Below are 26,456 nucleotides of genomic sequence, written 5' to 3' on the forward strand. Positions count from 1 at the left end.
TAAAGAGTTTCAAATCTTGGTGGGACTTGTAGCATTTGGGAAAGGATGTGCCCTGGAGACTGCAGAATTTTTTTTTTTTTATATACCCAGTCTTCTGCTCAATCAGACAGAAATTCAACCAGAGTGATCGCCAAGTTGCTCCTGGAGTCCTGGTGTGTGGCTGAAGGCCCTGCATGGCAACACACAATGAATGAACAGGCTGGGCATCAGGCATTGAAGCTGGGAGCGAAGGTGGTGAGAAAAAGAAGCAAAATGTGGCAATTTTTGTGTATATCTGTAAGATCAATGCGTTTTCAATGTTTCAACAGAAAATGCAACATTTTATGTTTTTGCATGCTTTGGTTACGTCGCATGGAAATGTGGAATGATATTGTGAAGGTGGAAATGGCATCACTATGAATATGATGCATCACTGTGAAAAATTTTGAACCATTTTCTCAAATGTAATGTTAAAAACAAAAATAAACAAATTTAAAAACACAAATAAATAAAAATATATAAATAAATGAAAAAGTAAATTGCATGATGCAGCCAATAATTACTTCCACAAACAATAAATTTACCACAGCGCCCTAACTGGCTATACTGGCAGTCTTCTTTGCAAAACCAGTGCCACAACAGACAGACTTATTCAACGACACCCTAACCACATGTTTACAAACTCATGTCTAAAATAAGTCTCTACAATGTACTGGGGTTCCATGGTGTAATGGTTAGCACTCTGGACTCTGAATCCAGCGATCCGAGTTCTATTTAACCTTTTTGGAAAGGTTGTGGCCCAGAAGCTACACGTCAAGTGCTGGACGAATAGAAATCACTTTGATTCCCAAGTTGCTCCCTGTGTGCGTGTGAGCGCCTGACATGGCAACACACCATGAATGAACGAAAAACCGACATGGAAATAAGAATAAAGCCCGTCGCCTTTAAAACTTTAATATTGAAGTAGTCTGAGAAGTTTGACTGTCAAGAGAACATACAGGTAATGACTTTGTAAAACGTTAAAACCGCGTTCAAGCTGCTCAACTGTGCATATAGGCAATATTTAGAATTTAGAATGGCAAAAACCGCTATATTTTGATATAATAGTATACAGAAAATGGAAAATCCAGTGTGTAAGATAGAGATCAGTGGTGCAAGACCGTACCTTACTTGCAGAAATGCAATGTTTATGTGCACTAGGAGAAGCAACCAATAGCGACCCCTGGTGGACAACAAAAATTAACTCCATTTTTGTTTATTGAAAGGAGTATAACATGCAGCTAATAAAAAGTATTACAAAGACACAAATGAGAATAAAAGTACTTCGTTAAATCACACATTGAGAATTATTTTTGACTTATCACTAATGCTAGTATTAGCCATAGTACGAATAGTAAACTTTGTTGTAATTTTCCCCCACCATGGTTCAATACATGTTACAGAAAAATGCTAGTTTAAAAGAAAAATAGATGCATACAGTGTGTCGTCACTTCCTCTCGTGAGCGAAAGGTCACATGATCATCACGTGATTATCGATGCAGCGCTTCAGCGGAAACGGTATTCGACACAAGCTTCGGTACTTCTGATAACTGAGCATTACAAGGTGAAATATCTGGAGTTTAGAGTCAAGATAAACTGCGATACAAAATACAGAAAACGTTGTTCTTTCAAGTTCTATGGTACATTTGACTGGCGAGTATCACATGGTGAGTTTTTGCGTATTTGTAACTTGTCCTTACTTTCGCTATTTTTGTTACTATGCTAATTTAATGCTAAAGCGAAGTTATTTTATAACCTCTCTTTTAGCTATCGAAACATGAGAAACTATATACAGTGTACATAGCTTCTCCATGTATATCACCATGTATATTATGCATATAGCACATTTGAACAGTAAAACTGGTTTGTGTTAATAATCCGTTCATCATGGTTTTACATATTTTGGCGTTACATAAACTACCAAGTCTTTGTCATTACACTTACCGTAAATGTAGGCAATTTTCTATTTATCAACAAAGAATCCTCAGACCTTGCTCTTTGACTACAAATCATTAATCTAACACTAAACTACAAAGACAATCTCCATGTTCTTTGCTGATTAAAAAAAAAGTTATCAATTTAATATCACTCTTGTCTCGCAAGGAGTTTAAATACCTAAATAAATCATTGATATACAAGAAAATTATCCAAAACAGATGTTCATGCTTGTTAGGAACTGTGTGCAGTAGTCCGATATTTGGGTTGAACTCTATACAATGAAACACTAACAGTCCATTTGTTATGAAATATATTTTTTTTTTTTTTGTAAAAGCAAAAACTCACCTGATTCTGTTAGAATATGATTTAAACATTTAAAATATAGGGTGCCATTTGTCGTGTGTTCTAATGCCCTGAAATCCAAGATGGCTTCCATGATACAAAAATGTCATAAATGTGACATTACAATGGATATAAATCTGGTTCCAATATATTTTTTTTCATCATCTATTCCTTGTCAAACTGTGTTGAGAAATTCCCACATGGATAACTTGTCTGTGACTACTAATCTTTTTTGTTTTGTGAAGTTTCAGACAGATTGCCATCCTGAATTAAACATGGCAGGCCCAAAAGTGTTGTTTGAATGAAGTCGCTGCATGCAATTTTCCCACATTAGGTTAAGGTTTAAACATTTGGTGTATATGTATACAAAGATATTTTTTTTTTGTATTTGCGAGAAACAGTTACCCACAGCAACTTTTTAGAAGAACTCAACCCTTTTTATCCTGTTAATTATGTAAATGGACTGCATTTATATAGCGCTTTTCCATCTGCATCAGACGCTCAAAGCGCTTTACACACTAATGCCTCACATTCACCCCTATGTGAGGGTGCTGCCATACAAGGTACTCACTGCACACCGGGAGCAACTAGGGGATTAAGGACCTTGCCCAAGGGCCCTTAATGATTTTCCAGTCAGGCTGGGATTTGAACCAAGTATCCTCTGGTCTCAAGCGCAACGCTTTAACGACTATCACATCCCATTTTTGTCCTATTAATTGTCATTTTTTTAAATGTTAAGTTACTGTCTTAATGTATTTCTAAATTGTTTAGGTTCTTGTTAGCATATTACACACTATTATTATTATTATTTTTATTTGATTGTTATTTCTATTTTGTCATCTGATTATTAAATGGACCACAATGGAAATAGCTGTTTTCACTTTCTTGTGTCATCCGTGTATTTTAACAAATTTACACAGTGAACTTACTAAATAAAATGATGCACACACGCACTCACAATTTTAATATAAAGATGATTTACCGCCCCTTGCTACAATGGCGTGTTAGTCCAGAATGTAATTGCAACTTTAGGTAATATCTGTAGTTTCTCCAAAAAATATTAGTCTTATCAGTGTTCTGTTTTGGCAGCATTCATCCTTCACCCAGTAAAATCCCATTGAGATCGAGACCACTTTTGCAAGGGTGACCTGACCAAGAAAGGCAGCACAAGCATACCAAACCCATGGTGCATTGCAGCACAACGTCCATTGTTTACTGGTTAAGCCCATTTCATACCGGTGCAACCATAGAGCTGCGTTGTATTGGGTTTAGAGTGCGTGCAGCATACGCTGCATTTTTAAGCTACGTATGTTTGCTTTCAACTTTTTTTCCAGTTCACTCCTGCCAGCTGTACAGAACACGTCGCTGTGCTTGGAAGACTGGACTGTATCATGAAGTTTTTACAGTTGCATTACTGCTACGTATGTAGCATAGCTGCTATTTTCTGCCTCTGTGGAAGTGCTCCATTTTCAAAATGATTCATGAGAAGCAAACGGCACTCATGTTCTCTGATGTGCAGCGGGACACACTGCTGTCTCGTCACAGCTTGTAACATCAGATCACAAAGTTCCGAGTGTGCTCCCTGTGCAGGCTGGTAAATGCTGCTGTGAAGGAAGTGCCGTGACTCTTTAAACTGTTAAAGCGATGGTTGCTCCAATCAGGTCTGCTTTTAAAGTGGCAGTCAACTGCAATAAGTTGTTTCATCGTGCCGACAGCGACCGCGCTATTCCATCAGCATTTGGAGAGACAGTGAGGGAGAGAGAGCAAGCGAGCGAGCCAGCGCTGAGGCTCTGTTTTTTTCCCCAAGACCTGCTGTTTCTGTTGAGATTCAATTACCTGTTCTGAGCACACACACATCCACCAGTTAGATCACCTGTTCTGAGCACACAGAGGTGCTGTGGACTGCGTGATCATGCTCTCTAGTTCATTCACTCTGGATGCACGCACTCAGGTTTTGGATGTGTACAGGAGCGCTGTGTTGCACAGACAATGTACAGCTGTGTAGGTTTGCATGCATTAGCTCAGCGTAGCGCAGACCTATATGCAGAAATGCAGACTTGCTTAAAACGGTGTGCTTTAATCACTCAGTGCTCTACGCTGAAAAAAAATTAAACATGTTTAATTTCTTCTGCTTACTGCTGCATTGGGGAGCAAAAACTCGGTGCTGAGCTGCATAACTCAGCATAGTAAGTACGCCACAATGTACGTTTATGCCGGTGTGAAAGGGGCTTTAGCTAAAATCACTAATTTCTCAAAAAAAACGTCCCATCAACTTGCTGTTCTTGCAGCATTCATCCTTAACCAAAAATATATAAGCATACCAAACGGCAAATTTCAGCTCTCCCTGCTTTCTCCGTGATCAAAGTCCATTTCTTGCTTATTTACACCAGTATGCACAGTCAATAGGGGTTGGTTTTTGCCTACAAATGTAATATGGTTTAAAAGTCAAATTCTTGTATTTGTATTTTGCCAGTCAACGTGTTTCCATCTCCGGCTCCTTTGTAACTCACAGTGCACTCTGGGGGGAAAAAAATCAAATACATCAAAATAAGATTGAATAACCACAAAGTAGTAATAAATACATACCCTGACAGGTGCATTGCTGATTTTACTCCTGCTGTGTTCGCACACAGTCCTGATTTGTCCATCCACAGTAAACGGTCCACTTTAAACATCCATGTCTCACACAAACGGCTGGGAACCGGTTCACATCATGGCTCTCTCATTAACATTTTAACAGCTGTCCATTGTTAACACCCGCCGTTGCATTATCTTCGACTCTCCGTGGTCACACTTACAAACACGTGGATAAAGTTGTGTGGCTTCCTTTCCCCCTTATCGCCTCCCCATGTAGCATAGCTTAGCTTAGCACAGCACAGCGATTTTCCCCTCAAAATCAGTTATCCTTGGGAAAACTGTTCAGCTAATAAACATCACGAGTAGTGTTGCTGCGTCTTCCCACAATACACCTGTTCACCATTTCAACATATTCACCATGCTCCACTAAAAACCCCTCATTCCAGCTGTATTAAAAAAAATCCTCTTTTCCCATCTGTTTGAATAGACCAGCTGAAATAGCCCTGGAGGGAGGTCCACAAGGTGACGCCACTGAAATCATCATGTCCTGCAGGGTTGCAAATCTGACCATTTCAAAGCAGCAAATAAAATCGGGTTAAATTCCCAGTGTTTATGACTTAATAGCTCGGAGCATATGACATGTAAAATAAAATGCAATACACCAGTATTTTCATAATTCCTTATTTATTTTGAATAGTCAGCTCATTTTGATAATTCGTTTACCAGAGATATGCACTTTAAGCTTGTCAAATGAGTGCCAACGCTTCAACCATGCAGAGAGTGCAGGGTGTAGGTGGTTTCCAGTAGATGGGGATAGAAGCCAGTAGAAAGCCTCAGCCACAGGTGCTGCATCTCATCTCTTCCTCCTCAATCTCCTGGAAGTGTTTTTGGCAGGATAGTGTTGAATAGCAGCGCCCACCTCTAGAGACTGCACATATTCAGGCAGGGTGAAACAGACTTTAGGCCTAAAAAAAGAAAGAAAGAAATCTCCAGCCTGAAATCAAGTCTGAAAGCCAGCTGGTAGTTTGCCCTTTCTCAGGCTTCTGTTCCCGTGTGTGTGTGTGCGTGCGTGTGTGCGCGCGCGCAGGAATGATAATATCAGCAAAGCTGGTGCATTGTCACAAGGTGCTTAACACTTCTCCTTGATGTTGGTCTTATTTTAAACTGCGGCAGGTTTAAATCTGATCATGCCATTTTCTTTTTCTTAGGTTAATGTGTTTATTTTTGGAATAAATACACTTGATTGCAAAAATAGAAATTGCAGTCGTCTATTTCTTGACACAACAGAAGTCAAAATCCATTATTAAAAAATATGATGGATGCTGTGTACTATCCATACATTGATTTACATTACATGTGTTATGGTGTATAACTAGAGGGATTTACCCATTTCATGACAGCAAAGTGTGATAACCTGGATTGCAGCTACATGGTCATTGGTGGGGTACTTGCAAAGAAGAGTGGTGACCAGTATTGTTCCTGGGGATTGCATGCCATGCATGTTTTCCATGTGTACCTGCTGCAGCCTCAGCTAATTAGTCAGTTCTCTGTGTTTCCTATCTATTTTATTGGCAAACACGCACCAGATTTGGTTAATTAGTGTGTAGAGCAGGGAGAGTTTAAAAACGTAGGATAAGAGATCTCCATGAGCAAGGTTGGTGATGGTTGCTCACTAGGATTCAGTGGCAGCTGTCAGACTTAATTCAACAATGGTGGCTCGACTTAAATTTTTAGGAAAAAGGGGGTGCCCTATGCTCTTAGATGTGCCAGTGATGACTGGTGGTGTTCTGCCAGTAAATATGTACATTACATTTTGTTTATAGTACAGTATATTGTTTGCATTGAACAGATGTTCGGAGTCCAAAGTCTTCAGGACCTGATGCAGCCAGTATTATTGTAGATGTGGGCTTTAGCCAGGGCCCAAAGACAGTGACTGTATGCCTTTGGTACTGGGTCTCCTAGGGTACCACTGGAATAACTTTGTCTTGAATGGCTGTGTTTTTGGGAAACCTAATAGGGATCGACCGATATGAATTTTTAATGGCAGATACGATAACTGCAAAAATGCTGAATATCAACGCCCATAATCGCCCAGGTCGATAATCGGTCGACCCCTAAAACGTAACCCATTTCTCACATGAAGGACAATATCCAGAGAATTGAGTTCAGATAGTCTTCAGATCTTCCTTTTACATAATATCAGCAATGACACACTTCCGTGAACATGATCCAGTCTAGTGCACAGGTGCCTCCGTGCTGAGGTAACTGGAAAAAGTCAAGGGGTTGGCCACGCATCACTTGGCTGCAGAAGGTAGATGGTTACTCTCAGGAGTTCGGGATGGTCTTTTGGTCTGTCTGGGTGGTTGCCAGTCAGGATTCCGGATGGTTCTGTAGTGACACATGGCAGCTTGCATGGTTCCACACCTAACCTGAAGGCAAAAACAGATTTTCTCAATTTCTTTCATGTATTATTACTTTATTGACGTTTTGGCAATAAAGCATTTCAGTAGTTTGAGTTAAGACCTCCCATTTATAGAAATATGTTGTTTGTCCTCTCTTACAGATTGAGAGGAGCCCACCAACCTGTGGAAAGAAATGAACAGTGCTACTGCAAGAGCAACAGGTTGGTATCCATATATGGTTGAGCATAGAATGGCACAGAAATTGGCTTAACCCTGTTTATATTGAAAGCCTCCTTATGGACCATATATGATCCATAAGGAGGCTCTCAGTGATTTTTAGTAGGGTTAAAGAAATAGAACCTGCGAAAATGATGAGCCTTTTTTCATTCTATCGCAGTGCATTTTACTCACTACTGTATATAGCTCATTATTAATTAACCTCAGGCTGAAATTACATTTTAATTGCCAATCAGCAATAATTACTTAGCGATTATGAGGTGTGCAGCAAAAAGCAATGGAACAAAAAATTAATAAATTAATAAACTTTTTAAAAAATTATCATTTTTTTGACTGAACCATTGGTTGTATACCATTTTCAAAGCCATTAGGTCCACAACATTGACTTTGATTTATATTATAATGTAAAAACTTGAGTATCTGTAAAATGCTGCTTCTCAAGACAATTTCTAAATTTATATTATTCCATAATTTTAATATTGTGTAAGTCTTTTGTTTTATACCTGTATGAGGAAACTGCACTTTGACCGTCATATCACCCTTACACATTACACCCTTACACATTACATTACAAATAAAGAAACTGTATTTTTAGGTGTATTGTGTTACATGGATACAAATTAAGATGAGGCTCTGATTTATTTCTTTATTTCCATATTCATTGAACCAACATTAGCTAGCTGTACATACCACAGTCACCTCTTGAAGTTTGTACAAATATGAGTGGCGTACTTCCTTTCACTGTATAGCATTCGTTAACTTTTGCTGGTGTCAAACTTGGCCAAATTGGTGTAGTAATAGGTCTCTACTTAAAAAGCAATTATCATGTAAACATTGCTTTAACAAACATCAAATTCTGCATGTGCTGTTACTCTTCACAATTCTTTAATGGCACCTGATTAAAACCATGTTTCCAGCACTTGTAACCAAATACAAAAGGAGGAGAAGTACATGCAGAAGAATGTCGTGGCATCCTTCCAGCTGAGTTGACCCACTTGCAGAACCGCTGCCAAGTTACACCAGAGCTGCTCTGGTGGCTGTAGTGACACCAAAAAAGAGCCAATTTAGACACTTAATCTTTGTGGTTTCTTTACTTTGGCAGCTACTTGGCAACATGCTTTCAGACTCACCCGTAGGTTTAATCTCTCACATTACTGGCATTTAAGTGTGAGTTGTAATGATGAGAATCACATTAGACTACCTTATTTTATCTCCTCTAAAGATAATCTTTTCTCATGGCTTGGAAAAAAATGCTCATTTCAATTTCCCTTAGGTTAGTGAGTGCCATGTTTATTATAGGCGTTGACATATTTGTACAGTATGTCATGATAGCAGTCATGTTGTTATGAATGGAGAGCATCCAGCCCTCTCTTTCACCTACTAGCCGAGACCATAAAGAAGCTACATGCTCCACATTCCTCTCTCCTCCTCTCTTCTGGTGTGAGGAGTATAATTGCAAAGAATCAGGGAGAACAGTGAGGGAAACATGTTGTTCAAATTTTTCAGTTTAAAGTACCATAGTGATGTTTTGGACATTTAGGCATTAATGCATCTTATGCTTGTCAACTTGAAACACCTATATTTTTTTTTTTTCTATATGTTCATGTAGGGTTGACGTGTGATAGCAATCTGTCCCAAGGTTGAGCAGTTTGATGTTTTGTGCGTTATTCAAGGACACTTGAGCACTCTGGAGCAATCTGGGATTGAACCCAATGACCCTTAGTTTAATGGACAGCTCACTCTCCTGATAAAGCTACAGCCAACTCCTCTTGATAGCTTTCAACATTGTAAGTGCAGTGAAGTGTTAAGGCTCCACTCTGCCGCAACACCATTGCTGTGACGATGTATACCTTCCTGTCAGAACTGCAACAGTCTTGGTCATACAGTCTGAGTCAGGTCCGTAAGTACTGTATTTGGAAAGTGATACAGTTTTTGTTTGTGTACAATATCACAGTGGTGTTGAAGTGAAGCAGTCAATATGTGCTTGTTGTATAGACTGTTAGCTTTAGTTCAAGAGGTTTAACAAAAATACAGCAGTAAACCTTTTGGAATTATGATTAATTTTCTATGCAGTCTCCCAGTTTTCAGAGAGGGAGGATTTGCAGGTGTTTGGTGTGCCACCAAAAGATGTGCTGTGGCGGCCCCTAACCAGAGCAGCTGAAGGAAGATGGCAGAGTTTGAAATACAGCTCCACAGTGGTGGCATACAGAGACAAAACTCCAAAATTTGCCACTGTCCACCTACTTATGGACCTGACTGTATGACAACAAGATAAACAACTTTTTACACCAGAGCCAGATGAATGGTAAATGGACTGCATTTATATAGTGCTTTTCCATCTGCATCATATGCTCAAAGCGCTTTACAATAATGCGTCACATTCACCCTGATGTGAGGGTGCTGCTATACAAGGCGCTCAGTACACACCGGGAGCACACCGCTCAGACTGGGATTTGAACTAAGGATCCTCTGGTCTCAAGCCCAACGCTTAACCACTAGACCATCACCTCCCCAAAGATGAATCATTCAATCCAGGTCATTCTGTGCAACTTGCCAGACATTGGAGAATGGATGCCCTGTCTTTATTTTTAATACACAGTTTGGAAAGCATTACCTACATTTTGCAGTCCTGTAAAACAGACACTGTTTTTAATCAAATTGACCAAAGCATCCGGGAACACAGACATAACCTTTAAACTATGAAAACACACAGTTATTACACAATTATTTATGCTGTATTAGAGCAAGCTATCAAATATGTACAGAATTGAAGCAAAGGAGGTGAAGTTGGAAATGAGCGATGAATAATCTGTTTGCAAGATTACATGTAGGAATGATTTGGATTTGCTGAGAGACCTCCCCATATCAGTGAGCTCCAGTGATTGATGCATGGGGGGTTTAGCGGGGAGTGAAAAGACCGAGATAGGAAAAATTTGATGTTTGAGCGGTAACGTGAAGGAGACAAATGTCAGGCAGAGAGAGATGTACAGTAAAGGAAGAGGAAAGCGGAGAGGAGGACAGGACTTGTCTGCATTCCCAGGCTGTGCATCAGGAAGGCAGGTTTTTATTTTTTTTACACCCTGACCACCACATAGCCTTTTCCAGGGGAAATCCGAGACAAAATCGAGAGCGGCTGCTGGAGGGAGAGGAGAACAGGAAAACCACCCTTGGGAAAAGGGAGGGGAACAGATGGGCAGGTGAAGCTCACATTATCATGAGTGATTGAAAAAGAAGAAGCTAAAGTTTTTGGGAGTGCTCCGTGCAACACACGCAGACAAACTGAGAGCATCTCTTGTTTCTCTGCTGTGTTATCCGCCTTAGCCTTTAAAAAAATATGCCCTGATGGTCTTCTGGAGAATATTTTGGCTGCAGATTTAGATGGAATGCAGAGCTAATGCCAGGTTTCTTTACTATCCAAGCAGCCTCAGCTGTTAATCCTATGTTATGGCTGCCCTGCTATGCCTGTTAGAGCAATCATTTTGGACATTAAAGCTACTTAGCTATGCTTATTGTAATAACAGTATTTCCAGTCTGTCATGTACCTACAAGCTATTTGAGGTCAGACACTGTAAGGTATGTCCAGATGGTGCACTAGTGACGTTTTCGCCCCCTTTTTAAATTAAAAATTAACAATATGTAACAGGTAACACTGTGGGATAGGAGTTGGACTACCAATATAGAGACTGGGGTTTGATTCCAGGTATGTCAGTCAGGCTCCCTGCCTGTGTCCTTGGACAAGACACTTTATTTGTATAATTCCAGTCCACCAAGCTGTACATGGGTACCAGCTTTGGCTTCAGAAGTAACCACTTCCCAACCTGCAGTGCGAGAAAAAGAAGTCAGTGCCGAAGTGCCAAAACCTGCAGTTCCCTGAATGTCCACTTGAGGCTGGCTCCAAAAGCGAGTCACTCTCTTTAGAAGCTAGCTTTACAGCAATAATTAACGTGTACCTCTCAGTACAAGGCAGGGGTGGTGGTCAAGCAGTTAAGTGCCTTTGTTTCCAGCGCGGAAGGTTCCCGTTTCAAAACCAACCCCTGCCCATTCTCCATGTAATATGGCATTGTGTCAGGGAGGGCGTCCGACGTAAAACCTGTGCCAAATTAACGTACAGATCCACCTTGGATCTGCTGTGGTGACCCCGAAACAAGGCAATGGCTGAAGGGACTTACTTTTACAGCCCAGTACAAAAGAACTTTTTGGTTTCTATAGCTCCTTTCCCCATGCATGACAAATGTATGGAAAGTGATTTATTTATTTTCCAAATAACTCACGAGTTCAAGAACTTTTAAGCCATAAAGTTACGAATAATTAATGGAATGGTTGCTTTCAGCGACAGCTGGGTGCTGGCAAACAGAGTCCAGAGCCAAACTAGCAGTGACTCCTAGTTGCTGTTCACTCGACTATCTGAAATAATATGGCTTGCTGTGTGGTCGATTTTACTAAATGACCATCTCTAAAGTCTGTGATCCAGTATTTCCCTTGAGTGACATTTTGTTTTTATTTCATTGAACTGTTAACACTGGTTAGCGGGTATTGGTCGCTTAGTGACATTAGGTTCACTTGCAATGCAATTGTTAACTTGGGCAATATGCCAGTCATAATTTATTCTACCCACCCCAAGCCACTTGTTCTGAAAATGACCAAAATGACCATGGAGTTGGGTACTGCTGCCAAGATGATGACATTCAAAGTCAACCTGCTTGACCTTCACACCCACTCTTTAGAAAACCTGTGGGCGATTATCACAGAGGGGTTTGTCCATTATGAGGAACTTACAATGGACTGGAGCCCAAGTCAATGGTCCGTGCGCACTCATCTGCTTCACACTACGGTATCTGGGGATAATCACTGGTCTGATGGGAAACGGAGTCTGTATACTTGCTACTATTATTTCGTTATTAACATGATCAGTCTTTAGTAGTGTGGCTGAGTTTCCACAGTTATTTTTGTCATCTATCCCAACTGTACTGTTGAGAATACATAGCCAGGAAAAGTTATATTGCTAGAAAAGTTCAGGAAGAATTGCTGATTGCTGAATTTAGCAGCGAAGAAGAAAGGAGGGATTTTTAATCTTTTATTAACATTAAAAATTTTCATATTTGGGTTTTTACTGAGATGCTAATGAAGGAAAAAAAACATTAAAAACCTCCCACATTTACAGAAACTGCTAGGGAGCTAAGAAGCACTAGTAGAGCTTTGTTAGCCTGCCAATATGTAGAACTGGGTTTAAATCATGCTACTTGCCTGTGTCCTTGAACAAGACACTCATGGTAATCTTCATTGTCTCAGTCCAGCTGAAAATGGGTAACACCTCTCTGGGGGAGCAACCTGTGTTGGTCCTGCGTCCCATCCAGGGGGAATCAGATTCTCATCTGCTTGACGCTTCGGAATCCAGAGATAACCACCGGCACCAATGGGGCTCAGGGCCTATATACAACTTATTTCTACTAGGGAGTTGAAAACTTTTGCACAGATCTGTTACATATTTAACATGAATTTCAGCTGTATGTTGGAGTTTATAGTAAAAGGGTTAATAAACATTTTCAAAAGGGAATTATCCAGAGATGGCCAAAAAATGGTAAAGAGTAATTAATCCATTGACAGATTGAGAGGGTTCAGAGTGAAACCCCATCTCACCTTAATGTGTCTGTGACCTCTCCTCCCCCCAGGTGTTGATCCTGTCTGGCTGACAGATCAGATCTTCGAGCATTGGGATCGGAAGGATCTCCAGACGGTGAGGTTCACTTTCACAGCATGTCTTTTCCACACACACACACACACACACACACACACACACACACACACACACACACACACACACACACACACACACACACACACACACACACACAGTTGTGGGATTTATTTATTTATTTTAATCTTTAGAGATATGTAGACTGAGTATTTTCAGTAATGTCTTGCACAGGAACAAGAAAAGGTTGAACCTGAGTTTGGATGCAAACATGTTCAAATGAATCTCACCAGAGTGTGGGCGCCTGATAACGAGGAAACCAGAGTGTGTCAGTAGAGAGGAAGGAATTTGTGTTGCACTGAATGAACTTGAGTAGATAACATCTGTTTTGCAAATTAAGACACAGCGTGAAACACTCTCGCAGAGATATTGTTCTCTCGTGTAGAAAGTTCCATATGCCAAAAATTACATTCTTTACCTAGACCCAAAATGTGGCACCTGTCTCTCTGGACTCCATGGAAGGAAGTTAGCTGTTTTTCTTCCAAAAATTAACAGGTTAAATTACTTTACCAGCCATTTGCACTTTCCCACAGTTTACCACCTGCTAAAGTGACTTTTATATTTTACAATCTTATGTGTCCGATAATGTATTTAACAGGTAGGTTAAATAACTTCAAATGCTAATCGGAACGAAGTTTAAAATAAATCTGTTCTGATTTAATACCTGTAATTGTTGAGGTCCTAGTTTGATGGAATGGTTGTTGTTTCTCTCGAATCATTTTTGAATCTATGACATGAATCCCAAATTATCACCTGTAGACTCTTTCTAGTGTTATTTTAACACTGGTGATTTTGCTGTATATGTATTTAAATGGAACTAAGGGTGACAAATTAAGCAACCATGCTTGGATGGTTGTTTTTAACATAACATTTGTCAGGTGACAAATAGGGTGGGTAGGATGGGTTTTGAGAAATGATTCAGTTTTCCATCCATGGGATTTGTATGCATAAGATGTTAACTTTCTGTTTCTGACAGTTATGTGTTGCAAGCTCGTGTGTCATAATTTCAGATATAATATTATGACTCACAATACCCCATAATGACAACAAGAAAAAAAGTTGTTTTTTTGTTTGTTTTTTTACATTTTAGCAAATTTATTAAAAATTAAAAAGTAAGAAAACACATGTACTTAAGTATTTACACCCTTTGCTCAATACTTTGTTGATGCATCTTTGGCAGCAATTACAGCCTCAAGCCTTCTTGAATATGATGCCACAAGCTTGGTGCACCTATCTTTGGGCAGTTTTGCCCATTCCTCTTTGCAGCACCTCTCAAGCTCCATCAGGTTGGATGGGGAACATCGGTGCACAGCCATTTTCAGATCTCTCCAGAGATGTTCAATCGGATTCGGGTCTGGGCTCTGGCTGGGCCACTCAAGGACATTCACAGAGTTGAAGCCACTCCTTTGATTTCCTTTCTTGGCTGTGTGCTTAGGGTCATTGTCCTGCTGAAAGATGAACCGTCACCCCACTCTGAGGTCAAGAGTGCTCTGGAACAGGTTTTCATCCAGGATGTCTCTGTACATTGCTGTATTCATCTTTCCCTCAAGCCTGACTAGTCTCCCAGTTCCTGGTGCTGAAAAACATCCCCACTGGATGATGCTGCCACCACCATGCTTCACTGTAGGGATGGTGCCTGGTTTCCTCCAAATATGACGCCTGGCATTCACACCAAAGAGATTTTGTTTCTCATGGTCTGAGAGTCCTTCAGATGGCTTTTGGCAAACTCCAGGTGGGCTGCCATATGCTTTTTACTAAGGAGTGCCTTCTATCTGGCCACTCTATACAGTCGTGATTCGTGGATTGCTGCAGCGGTGGTTGTCCTTCTGAAAGGTTCCCCTCTCTCCACAGAGGAATGCTGGAGCTCTGACAGAGTGACCATTGGGTTCTTTGTCACCTCCATGACTAAGGTCCTTCTCCCGTGGTGGCCAGCTCTAGAAAGAGTCCTGATGGATTCCAACTTCTTCCATTTATGGATGATGGAGGCCACTGTGCTCATTGGGACTGTCAAAGCAGCAGAAATGTTTCTGTAACCTTCCCCAGATTTGTGCCTTGAGGCAGTCATGTCTCGGAGGTCTACAGACAATTCCTGTGACTTCATGGTTGGTTTGTGCTCTGACACACACTGTCAACTGTGGGACCTTATGTAAACAGGTGTGTGCCTTTCCAAATCATGTCCAATCAGCTGAATTTATCCCAGGTGGACTTCAGTTAAGCTGTAGAAACATCTCAAGGATGATTAGTTGAAACAGGATGCATCTGAGCTCAAATTTGAGCTTCATGGCAAAGGCTGTGAATACTTACATACATGTCATTTCTTACTTTTTGTTGTTCTTAATAAATTTGCAAAAAAAAAAACTTTTTTCACATTGTCATTATGGGGTACTGTGTGTAGAATTTTGAAGAAAAAAAAATAAATTTCATCCATTTTGGAATAAGGCTGTAACATAAAATGTGGAAAAAGTGAAAAGCTGTGATTACTTTCTCATGGACTGTATGTTGTCATCGTTTTATTTAGTTATTTATTTTAAATTAATACACCTTTTCCTTATTCAAACTTTAAATTACTTTTTGTCTTACTTCTGTCTTCCTCCTCAGGTAAGTTTAGTCGCTTGCGAGGGATTTTCGAAGCTGTCTGAGCCACTGGAGGATTTGCTAATAATGCTGGAGAGGTGTCCGGGAAAACAGAAAGGTCGGAGCTACACTCTTGGTTATCATATCCTCCAGGAATTCTGGACATGGTACAAGAAACACCCCCAGGTACAAAAGATTCAAACCACTTTCTTATATTAGAGTAGGTACATCTTCTATGAAGGCCTGTCTTCTTAAAATAGTTTTATTTGGCATACCATCATTTTCATCTGTCTACCAGGTGACACTAAGCGTGCTCACAGAGCAGCAAGCAGCGGTGCTCCAGCGGAGAGCTTTGAGCTTACTAACAATTTGTCAACCAACCTTTGTAGAAAGATTAATGAACATCTACCAGCTTGAATCCCTGGACCCAGCTGTGCTCCGCCTGCACATTATGACTCTGCACTCCCTTAACTGCTACAAAGAGGTGAGTAACACTCTTCCACATTATTTCTGGAAACATAATTTAGAGAGAGAGAGTGTGTGTGTGTGTGTGTGTGTGTGTGTGTGTGTGTGTGTGTGTGTGTGTGTGTGTGTGTGTGTGTGTGTGTGTGTGTGTGTGTGTGTGTGTGTGTGTGTGTGTGTGTGTGTGTGTGTGTGTGTTGGAGGGGAGGAGCATTTCCTAAACAATATTAGCATGCAGGATTCGGTATTGGAGCTAAATCACTGCTCTTTGTCTTTTTCAGGCAGCAGTGCTTGGTACCAAACTGAAATTACAGAATAAGCTGAACATGGAAGAGGTAACTGCTATATCTGTGTGCATTTATTCATAAAATAATGGACTTTGTGTAAGATGAGGGCTCAGTTTGTCAAAACGTCACTTCAGTGTCAAACCACTTGTCACAATTGTGATGACATTTCTTCTGCAGATGTGCATACCACTCATCCTTCAGGATAAGTTGTTGTTGGCAGAGTCCTTCGTTACAGGCCACAAACACCTTGAACAGCAACTGGTGGAGCTCCTGGACTCGTGGTGCCACCTGAACTTCAGTGTGGAACAGGTTCTGAAGTATGAAGTGTACTGTGCAACTTGTGCTTGTAGGTATGGGTGTGTCTAGAAGAAGCCATGTTTGTGACTACATGTATGCGTTTCTACAGGCGGTTCCCTTGCTTGTCTCTATCTAAACACTGTCGTGGACAGATCCAACCAAAGATGCTGACTAAACACGTCTTAAGACTCGCAGAGAAATTCAACGTTGATCAAGGTGTGGGATTGAGGACATGCACTTATCCATTTACATTTATTGGTACCTCTTCAACAAAAGTAAAAATGATTTTTGATCTATTTTATTTTACTTTTTTCAGCACTGTGTCCCAATGCTCTGTACAAGAGGAGACTCGACTCCTTGCGTTTCCTCATGTACAAGAGGTTTGTAGAGGTAAGTGGATACTGCACGTACTAGTTGGGTACCTATATTTCGGCATTGACCCTGTTGATTTTAGTTGCGTATCTGTCTCAGCATACTCTTGATGAAAGCAAATACAGAATGAAATCTCATAAACCCTTTACTTTACCGTTATTGTTTATTTTAGAAAACGATGACTGATGAGAGCTGGAGTGACCATGTGCAGGTAAGCTGTTCTTAACAGTGTGAAATGCACACTACACATGACAGCTTTCAGCAACATATACTGGTGTATGTATGTGTGTTGTGTAGACTGTGGTGGCAGATGACCTGGAGCTGCACGTCCAGTTGGTCCAGATGCTAGTTCACTACTGCGGTCTTCAGAAAGCCGCTCAGTGGTCACTGCGATACAACATCCCCAGGTGCAGACTTCCCTTTGGGGTTTGGGACACACAGCAGAGTCTGTCTGCAGTACAGTGAGTTGTCTAAAATACAGTAAGCATCAACATATGGTGTTGCACAACCCGTGGCTTGCAATTGCTTTACTTCTTCATCTTTTTTATTAATTGAGAACAGTACAAGTGTTTGCAGTTTGTAAACATTATCCCTGAAGTCAAGTGATTTGTGCCTCTGGAGATGCAGCTGCCAACACTAGTTTACTAAATTAAACCAAGGGGTCACGACCTCATCTAATGTATGAAAAAAGTCCCCCCCAACAGACAGACACACACACACACACACTAAATAAATAAATAACCAATAAAATAAAAATTAAAAAATGTCTTCTGTCAGCATATCATTGGGATTTATTGAATGTCAGTGAACACATCACTGGTGTTGGACAACAGAAAGTGTCTCCCACAAGGAGGGAGGCAAGGACAATGTTTCTTGGCAGGTTAGGGTTGCTGTAATAAGTGGTAAATGATAGTTAGCTGTGTTTAATAATAATAATTTCTTAAGCATGTTCCTGTTAACTAAAGTATTAATTTTTACATTATGTAATCATTTACAAACAAACTGACCACTATTAATAAATGATTATTAAAAACAGTGTAATCCTTGCTTCACTGTTAAAGCTTATTTCTGCATTAACTGACATGAACACACCAATAAATGATTACTAAACCACATTAGTTAACTCTTAACTGTTGGCTCATTCTTATTCCTCCAGTAATTAACATGAACATGTTAATAAATGATTACCGGTACCAAATGCATTTAACTCTTACTTAACTTAGTTGAAATTTGCTTCTGCATTAACATGAAGACATTAATAAGTGACTACTAAACCACATTAGTTAACCCTGAATTAATTGTTGTTTAATTCACATTGTGGTGTTTTAGACTCTGCATCGTGCATTCAAACCATATAATGCACGGCTTCTCGTTGTTTAACCCTTACTTACGTCATTAACTTGTGTCACTAAATCTACCCTTATTGTAAAATGTTCCAGCTTTTACAATTATGTGCTATTTTTAGTGTGACTAACTCCTATGCTGTTTATTTCTTAATTTATTTTTTTTTTTTTTACTGCTTTTTGTTTCCCACTTCTTTAAGGGGTTGACATGTTTATAATTTTTCTGTACAGCCTTCTTTTAAATGACTTGACCTAAATTACTTTGAGCTACTTACCTTGTACCTAAGGTTATTGTTTTTGTTACTACTAATTCATTTGAATTATTTTTTGAGTATGTTTTTTTTTTTTTTTTTTTAATGGCAGTGGTTTTCTTCTTTTTCTCTGTCGATGTTATTGCACCCCCCCCCCCCACACACACACACTTTCTTTCCAAATATGATAAATTGCTAATGCCAGAGTAGAAACTCATATTCCTCTTCCATGTTCAGACAGTTATGTTTGAGCAATTCAACTAAAATCGAGGAGTGGAAGCCATCCCAGTCTCACTGTCAGAGGTTCTACCAGGTGCCCCTCACTAAAGATCAGGTTCACATTGTGGAAACACCAGAAGGTCTCCAGAGATGTCAAGACATTGTGTTGAAGGTACAGAGCAGTAAAAAAAATGTTACAGTGATTTTATCTATTATAAATTACACTCACTAGCCACTTTATGAGGTGCACTAAATAAACTGTTGTTTGACTATTGCCCTTTGTTTACAAGAAATACATTTTTGAAAAGTTAGTTCAGGGTCTTCATCAATAAGCGTCAATAGGATCGTCACCATATTTTAGGAATTAAAAATATTCTATATGTTCAATAGAGCAACAAAATAATGCCAACATCCTACTTTCTAAAGTACTGACTTGTTAGTATTACAAAACATCACAAGAAATATGTATGAAATGCATGGAACCTTGAAGCAGTTGGGTCCACAGGATCTAAAGAAAGACCTTGAATCTCTCGAACGGTGCTTAGAGTCCGAGCAGCTCCATTTTAATGCTGAAATAATGCAAGGTTATGCACCTAGGATCTCAAAATAGTGATCAGAATCTATTATATGCAAAAAGAGTTAGTGAAATTGGATGTAGAAATGGACCTTGTCGTGTATGTTGATTCAAAACTCACATTTAGCGCTTACTGTGAATAGAGACTGAATAAAGCAAATAAGAGTCTAGGTGTTATCAGAACACTGTACATATAACTGGATATACTAATGACAAAGACCTTGTTCATCTTTCTAGTACAGCCACATCTAGAGTACGGAAATGTTGCTTGGTGCCCCGTCGACAAGAAGGATAGTGAATTGATAGAGAATGGCTTGTGCTATTCCACTAAAATAGTTTGAACAATCAAGAACCTCCTATATTCTGAAAGACTGGCTAAGATCAGGTTACAAAGTCTATATTATAGGTAGATGGGCAAGAGAAGATATTGAGATGTACAAACACACAGTAAGTACCCAGAGGATTGACAATGGGGGATTGGAAAAATATTGCCTGGTCTGAACAGTCTTGATTTCTGTTATAGCATTCATGCTTTCCGGTCAGCATGAACCCATATCCCTGCAATAGCATTCCAGCACTTTGTTGAATCTCTGCCATGAAAACAAAAGGCAGTTCTGAAGAGAAAAGAAGGTGATCCTACCCAGTATTAGCAAGGTGTACCTCATGAAGTGGTTATTTATTGTACATCAGATGGGTGGCTAATGAGTAGGAGTTAAATTTATATTGTAAAGTATTCTTCACTGCCTGCCTTTATTGTTTTGTAGGAAGGTGCTATAGTAGGAGTTGACATGGAGTGGCAGCCCACATTTGGTTGTATCTCAGCTCAGCAAGTTGCCCTTATGCAGCTTGCAGTTATGAAGCAGGTTTTCTTATTAGATCTCTGCACAAAGGAGTTCTGTCAACACCCAGATACTGTTAAATTCATCAGGAACCTCTTCTCGAAACAGACTGTGCTCAAACTAGGTAAGCAGTAGACACTGCAATCATTTAAATCCAATGTATGAGGTAGAATTTTATTTTTTTAAATGCATTTGTGTCTTTACCATTTCTTCTTTCTGAATGTGTCTGTATTTTCAGGTTATGGTATGGCTGGGGATCTTAAGTGTCTTTTGATCACCTGGCCCCAGTTTTTAGAGGAGCCATTGAAGATGGAGAGTGTGTTAGATCTTCTTAATATACACCAGAAGGTAACACCATTTTGAAAATAAAGTCAGAAATATGCTCTAAACGGAATTTGAGCATTAAAGTAACAGTGATGATGAGAGTGTCCAGTTTCTTGAAATAGTATTTGGATCATGTTTGACAAAGTTCAGGCTACGATAATACATTACATGAAAAATTAGCTTAAGAACTTCACTTTATACATTTCTACTTACAAGCCATTTTAAATATAATTTCAAGAGATGGCTTCATATATTTTGGCAAAAATGGTGTGTACAGTACTTCTGCCAATATACAGACTGTTGGTCAATCTCAATTGGATTACGGGAGCATAGTTATGGGTCTGCAGGAAAGTCATATATACAGTATAGATGCTGTTTGTCATCATTAAAGATTAAGCCTGGGTTTCGGAGCATTCACTACATCCATGGTACAGTCTCTCTATTGGCCACAAATGAACTCTCACTTCAGAACAGGCGCTTATAACTGGCTCTTCAGTATGCGCTCAAACCCATTACTGTGTTCTCCACATCTCAGGGCAAAGTTCAGTGATCTTGTTTGTTGGTATTTTTTATGACTCAGGCCGATGCCTTGATTTTCACACTGTAATATATGGAGATTACCCAACAGTAACAGGCTTAATTTTTACAGATTCACAGCATGTGTCTAGGATTATCTGTCTGTCTGTCTGTCTTTTGGACTAATCATCCAGTGATTATCTGTATTTTAGAAAAACTGCAATTTTTACAGTGTCAGAACTTGGCTACTTTGGCCTTTCTGGAAACGAGCAGGCAGAGATCACTGCCAGGAGAGCCCTCATTGAAGACACGACTGAATGTCAAATCTCAGCCTCAGATCTCAGACCTCTCCTGTTCCTCTGTATCTGAAGGAAATGACTAATTGCATGGGATGGCTGTACTGGAAACCAGCTGAATAACATCAGCCCTGTTGTAACTAAGAGACAGTTACATATTTGTCAAACCAGATATGATCAGTTTGTGTATTCTAGATGCCTATTGGTCATTCAAGGCTTGACACTTGGCACGAATGAGCACGATTGAAGCTGAATGAGCCTGAATGGGCAAAACTCAAATACGAGATGTAGTCGAAATGGATAAATATTCGGCCAACCGTGTATGAATACCATGCGAATACCCAGAATGTGGGCCAAAGCCACCTCAACTGATTTGTGCACGTTTGGAGAGCAGCAGCTCTCTCTCTCTTTCACATTCAACCTCCACTTGGGACATTGTGGGGGCACTAAGATGCATTCCGGTTCATCCGTGCGGTATCCAGGGTATTCGGCCGGGTTCTGTATTGGCTAGCCATTGTGGTATGTCGGCTGATCCGTTCAGGTGTTTTGAATCCTGAGACGGCAGTCAGACTGCACTTCGACCGCCGTTTGAACTTTCCCCAACTCGATAGCTGTGTACATGTGATCTACATTTGGGCTTGCCACGCAAATGTGCCCAACTGTGTGGGATGCACTCAAGAATGCTGTACGAGGATTTTGAGTGCACCTCGAATTTGCGTGAATGTAGGTTGGGTGTCCATTTGTGCAGCATTCGGCCTCTAGTGTGATGGGGAGGTGTGTTCAGGCACGATCAAGACATTCAGCCAGGATTCGTCGTGCCCAAACATTTCGAACAGCCCCTCGAACGCTCTCCGAATGCTTCAAATTGCGTTTTCATGCCATATGAATATGAACTGCAGTCATATTGCAGTACAACTGCACCTCGACCGCCATTCGATATGTTGTCCACCATGAGTGTAGAGTGAGCGTGCTTTGGCCGCACAAATGTGCCAACTTCTGTATGAATGCTATACGAGGATTTTGAATGCGCCACAGATTTGCCCAAATGTGCATCAAATTGTCATTCGGGCTCATTCGTGCTAAGTGTGACGGGATATCATGCATGGTTTTTAAATATTAAAGGAAGGAGGAACCACCAAAAATAATTAAAAATAAGCTATACCTGGGTGACTTGACTTGACTATACCAGGCCACTTTCAAGTACATCTGACAGCTTTAATTCAACGTTATTAGCAGCACTTGCCATTGTGTTTATTTGACAGAAAATTCAGTAATTTACAAATTAAATTGTTTGCTTTATTTTTCTTTAAATTAATGACAGTCTCCAATGATTTATTATATAACAACTGTTTAAATGATTAGTTTAATGTGTTTGTCATACAAAAGTCCTGCTTCAGGGATGTGACAGTTTGTCCCACCGCGGGCACTATTTTATAAGTAGATAGTCCAGTAGTTCTCCTGACATTTGTTTTGCTGGGAGCCAGTTGGCAGCTTGGGTCAGTCAATAATGAGGTCGCTCACAGTCTGCTGGTGTCAGCGGTATTGAAACAGGCTGTTATGGGAATACTAGGGCTGGACAGTATGGCCTAAAATTGATATTGTGGTATAAATTGGTTGTTTAAGGCCAAATACCCCCCCCCCCCCCCCCCAAAAAAAAAAAATGTTTAAGAATTTCACTTTCAGAGATTCATATTGTATAAGTAAAGTAAGATTACAGGGATTAAAAGTTCAAAGTTACACAAAATTTTAAAATAAAAACTTCTTTCTCATTTTTTTCTTTTTATTAACTGTAATATATACAACTTTCTTTTATTGATTGTGATGTATGCAACACTATGGTGCCCAAAACAAATTGTATATCATATTGTAACATTGCTTTTATTCCCACTTCAATGTTATGCTCTACAATTTCCTGTTCCAGATTCAGCGTGTAAAAACCCACAGTATCAAAAATGGCCCTAGAGGAGTGCTTGTAGGAGAAGACTCTGCAGAGAAAGGCCTTAGTTTGCTGGTACAACAGGTCCTGGGAAAGCCATTGGATAAGATGGAACAGATGTCCAACTGGAAGAAACGACCACTGCGCATTAGTCAAATTAGATATGCAGGTAAAGTATTATGCATGCCAAGATACACTCAACAAAAATATAAACGCAACACTTTTGGTTTTGCTCCCATTTTGTATGAGATGAACTCAAAGATCTAAAACTTTTTCCACATACACAATATCACCATTTCCCTCAAATATTGTTCACAAACCAGTCTAAATCTGTGATAGTGAGCACTTCTCCTTTGCTGAGATAATCCATCCCACCTCACAGGTGTGCCATATCAAGATGCTGATTAGACACCATGATTAGTGCACAGGTGTGCCTTAGACTGCCCACAATAAAAGGCCACTCTGAAATGTGCAGTTTTATCACACAGCACAATGCCACAGATGTCGCAAGATTTGAGGGAGCGTGCAATTGGCATGCTGACAGCAGGAATGTCAATCAGAGCTGTTGCTCGTGTATTGAATGTTCATTTCTCTACCATAAGCCATCTTCAAAGGCGTTTCAGAGAATTTGGCAGTACATCCAACCAGCCTCACAACCGCAGACCATGTGTAACCACACCAGCCCAGGACCTCCACATCCAGCATGTTCACCTCCAAGATCGTCTGAGACCAGCCACTCGGACAGCTGCTGAAATAATCGGTTTGCATAACCAAAGAATTTCTGCACAAACTGTCAGAAACTGTCTCAGCAAAGCTCATCTGCATGCTCGTCGTCCTCATCTGGGTCTCGACCTGACTCCAGTTCGTCGTCGTAACCGACTTGAGTGGGCAAATGCTCACATTCGCTGGCGTTTGGCACGTTGGAGAGGTGTTCTCGGGATGAATCCCGGTTCACACTGTCCAGGGCAGATGGCAGACAGCGTGTGTGGCGTCGTGTGGGTGAGCGGTTTTCTGATGTCAGTGTTGTGGATCGAGTGGCCCATGGTGGCGGTGGTGTTATGGTATGGGCAGGCGTCTGTTATGGACGAAGAACACAGGTGCATTTTATTGATGGCATTTTGAATGCACAGAGATACCGTGACGAGATCCTGAGGCCCATTGTTGTGCCATACATCCAAGAACATCACCTCATGTTGCAGCAGGATAATGCACGACCCTATGTTGCAAGGATCTGTACACAATTCTTGGAAGCTGAAAATGGCCCAGTTCTTGCATGGCCGGCATACTCACCGGACATGTCACCCATTGAGCATGTTTGGGATGCTCTGGACCGGCGTATACGACAGCGTGTACCAGTTCCTGCCAATATCCAGCAACTTCGCACAGCCATTGAAGAGGAGTGGACCAACATTCCACAGGCCACAATTGACAACCTGATCAACTCTATGCGAAGGAGATGTGTTGCACTGCATGAGGCAAATGGTGGTCACACCAGATACTGACTGGTATCCCCCCCAATAAAACAAAACTGCACCTTTCAGAGTGGCCTTTTATTGTGGACAGTCTAAGGCACACCTGTGCACTAATCATGGTGTCTAATCAGCATCTTGATATGGCACACCTGTGAGGTGGGATGGATTATCTCAGCAAAGGAGAAGTGCTCACTATCACAGATTTCGACTGGTTTGTGAACAATATTTGAGGGAAGTGGTGATATTGTGTATGTGGAAGAAGTTTTAGATCTTTGAGTTCATCTCATACAAAATGGGAGCAAAACCAAAAGTGTTGCGTTTATATTTTTGTTGAGTGTACAAAATGAGGAGAGAGGCAGATGGTTCAGTGAAAATCACACTGAAAATCACAGATCATTTTGATACTTGTAAGCTGTGAACTAGTAAATTCACCCCCTTTTCCTCTCTTTCTTAATGTCTTTCTAGTGACAGATGCCTTCTGTTTGCTGGACGTATACTCCGCACTCTCCAGCAACCCGGCACACTTTGGGCTGCCAGCAGACCTACACACCATTTCATCAAGCCAATCAGACACTGGTATATGCAGGAAAGAAAAACAGCCCAAGTCAATGAAACAAACCTCTCACAAACAGGTTTGTGACCAGTTCCTCAGCATTATCATTTTTGACAGGTTTTGCTTGTTTTAATGAGCGATGCTCTGAAGTACACCAAATATTAAATGTTAGAGTTGAAGATACAGAGACAAATCTGTGAAAGTGACACACAACATTACTTCAAGAGGGCTGATTATTTTTGTAATCGATCTATTGATTTTTTTTTTCCAATTAATCAATTATCTAACAATTTTGTATTTATTAGTCTATTGATTATTTTCTGATTGTTAGTCCCTTTTGGATAACTTACCACTAATTCATTATCACAAATTGTGCCAATAACTTATAACGCTGCATTAAAATTTGTCATAAAACTATTTAATTTACAAATTTAATAAAATACAGTTAATAAAGGACATAACGTGTTAAAAATGAGAAAGGCAGTCATGGGAGAGAGAAAATATTGCACACAGTTTTGACAGAAAACACATTTCATACAGCTCCAATGTACTTTTTTTTATCATCAGTTAATCTGTTGATTATTTTCTGGATTAATCTGTTAGTTGTTTGCTACATGAAATGTCAAAGTGATGAAAATTATTGTGTTTTTCAAAGCCCAGAATGACATCCTCAAATGTCTTTTGTCCACAACCCAGAAATACTCCATTTGCTGTCAGAGAGAAGTAAAGAAACCAGAAAACATTCACATTTAAGATGAGATTTGAGAAGTTTGACTTAAAAAAAACAAGAATTTTAACATAAAGACTCAAAACAATTAACTGATTACCAAAACAGTTGATAAATAATAATCTTTTGATTGTTACAGCTCTTATAT

General features: G+C 40.1%; 1 protein-coding gene across 3 annotated transcripts in view; it reads left to right on the forward strand.

Annotated features, from left to right (window-relative positions):
- Positions 1 to 1,535: 1,535 nt before the first annotated feature.
- exd3 (exonuclease 3'-5' domain containing 3) overlaps positions 1,536 to 26,456 on the forward strand; it is an 88,252-nt gene continuing 63,331 nt past the window's right edge. Inside the window, exons 1-16 of one of the 3 annotated variants that reach the window (XM_034192052.1) lie at positions 1,536 to 1,685; positions 7,439 to 7,498; positions 13,184 to 13,248; positions 15,865 to 16,026; positions 16,139 to 16,324; positions 16,584 to 16,637; positions 16,767 to 16,906; positions 16,996 to 17,102; positions 17,203 to 17,276; positions 17,431 to 17,469; positions 17,556 to 17,719; positions 19,090 to 19,243; positions 20,410 to 20,608; positions 20,723 to 20,832; positions 23,542 to 23,725; positions 25,494 to 25,660. In XM_034192052.1, the coding sequence (XP_034047943.1) occupies positions 7,471 to 7,498; positions 13,184 to 13,248; positions 15,865 to 16,026; positions 16,139 to 16,324; positions 16,584 to 16,637; positions 16,767 to 16,906; positions 16,996 to 17,102; positions 17,203 to 17,276; positions 17,431 to 17,469; positions 17,556 to 17,719; positions 19,090 to 19,243; positions 20,410 to 20,608; positions 20,723 to 20,832; positions 23,542 to 23,725; positions 25,494 to 25,660 (1,833 nt within the window). In that variant the 5' untranslated portion in view covers positions 1,536 to 1,685; positions 7,439 to 7,470. Of the gene's footprint in view, positions 1,686 to 7,438; positions 7,499 to 12,960; positions 13,093 to 13,183; positions 13,249 to 15,744; positions 16,027 to 16,138; positions 16,325 to 16,583; positions 16,638 to 16,766; positions 16,907 to 16,995; positions 17,103 to 17,202; positions 17,277 to 17,430; positions 17,470 to 17,555; positions 17,720 to 19,089; positions 19,244 to 20,409; positions 20,609 to 20,722; positions 20,833 to 23,541; positions 23,726 to 25,493; positions 25,661 to 26,456 lie in introns of those variants that run through there. The other 2 variants (XM_034192053.1, XM_034192051.1) reach the window with 2 other exon arrangements.

Source organism: Thalassophryne amazonica, chromosome 17 (assembly GCF_902500255.1).
Source record: "Thalassophryne amazonica chromosome 17, fThaAma1.1, whole genome shotgun sequence".
In the NCBI taxonomy this organism is placed as follows: domain Eukaryota; kingdom Metazoa; phylum Chordata; class Actinopteri; order Batrachoidiformes; family Batrachoididae; genus Thalassophryne; species Thalassophryne amazonica.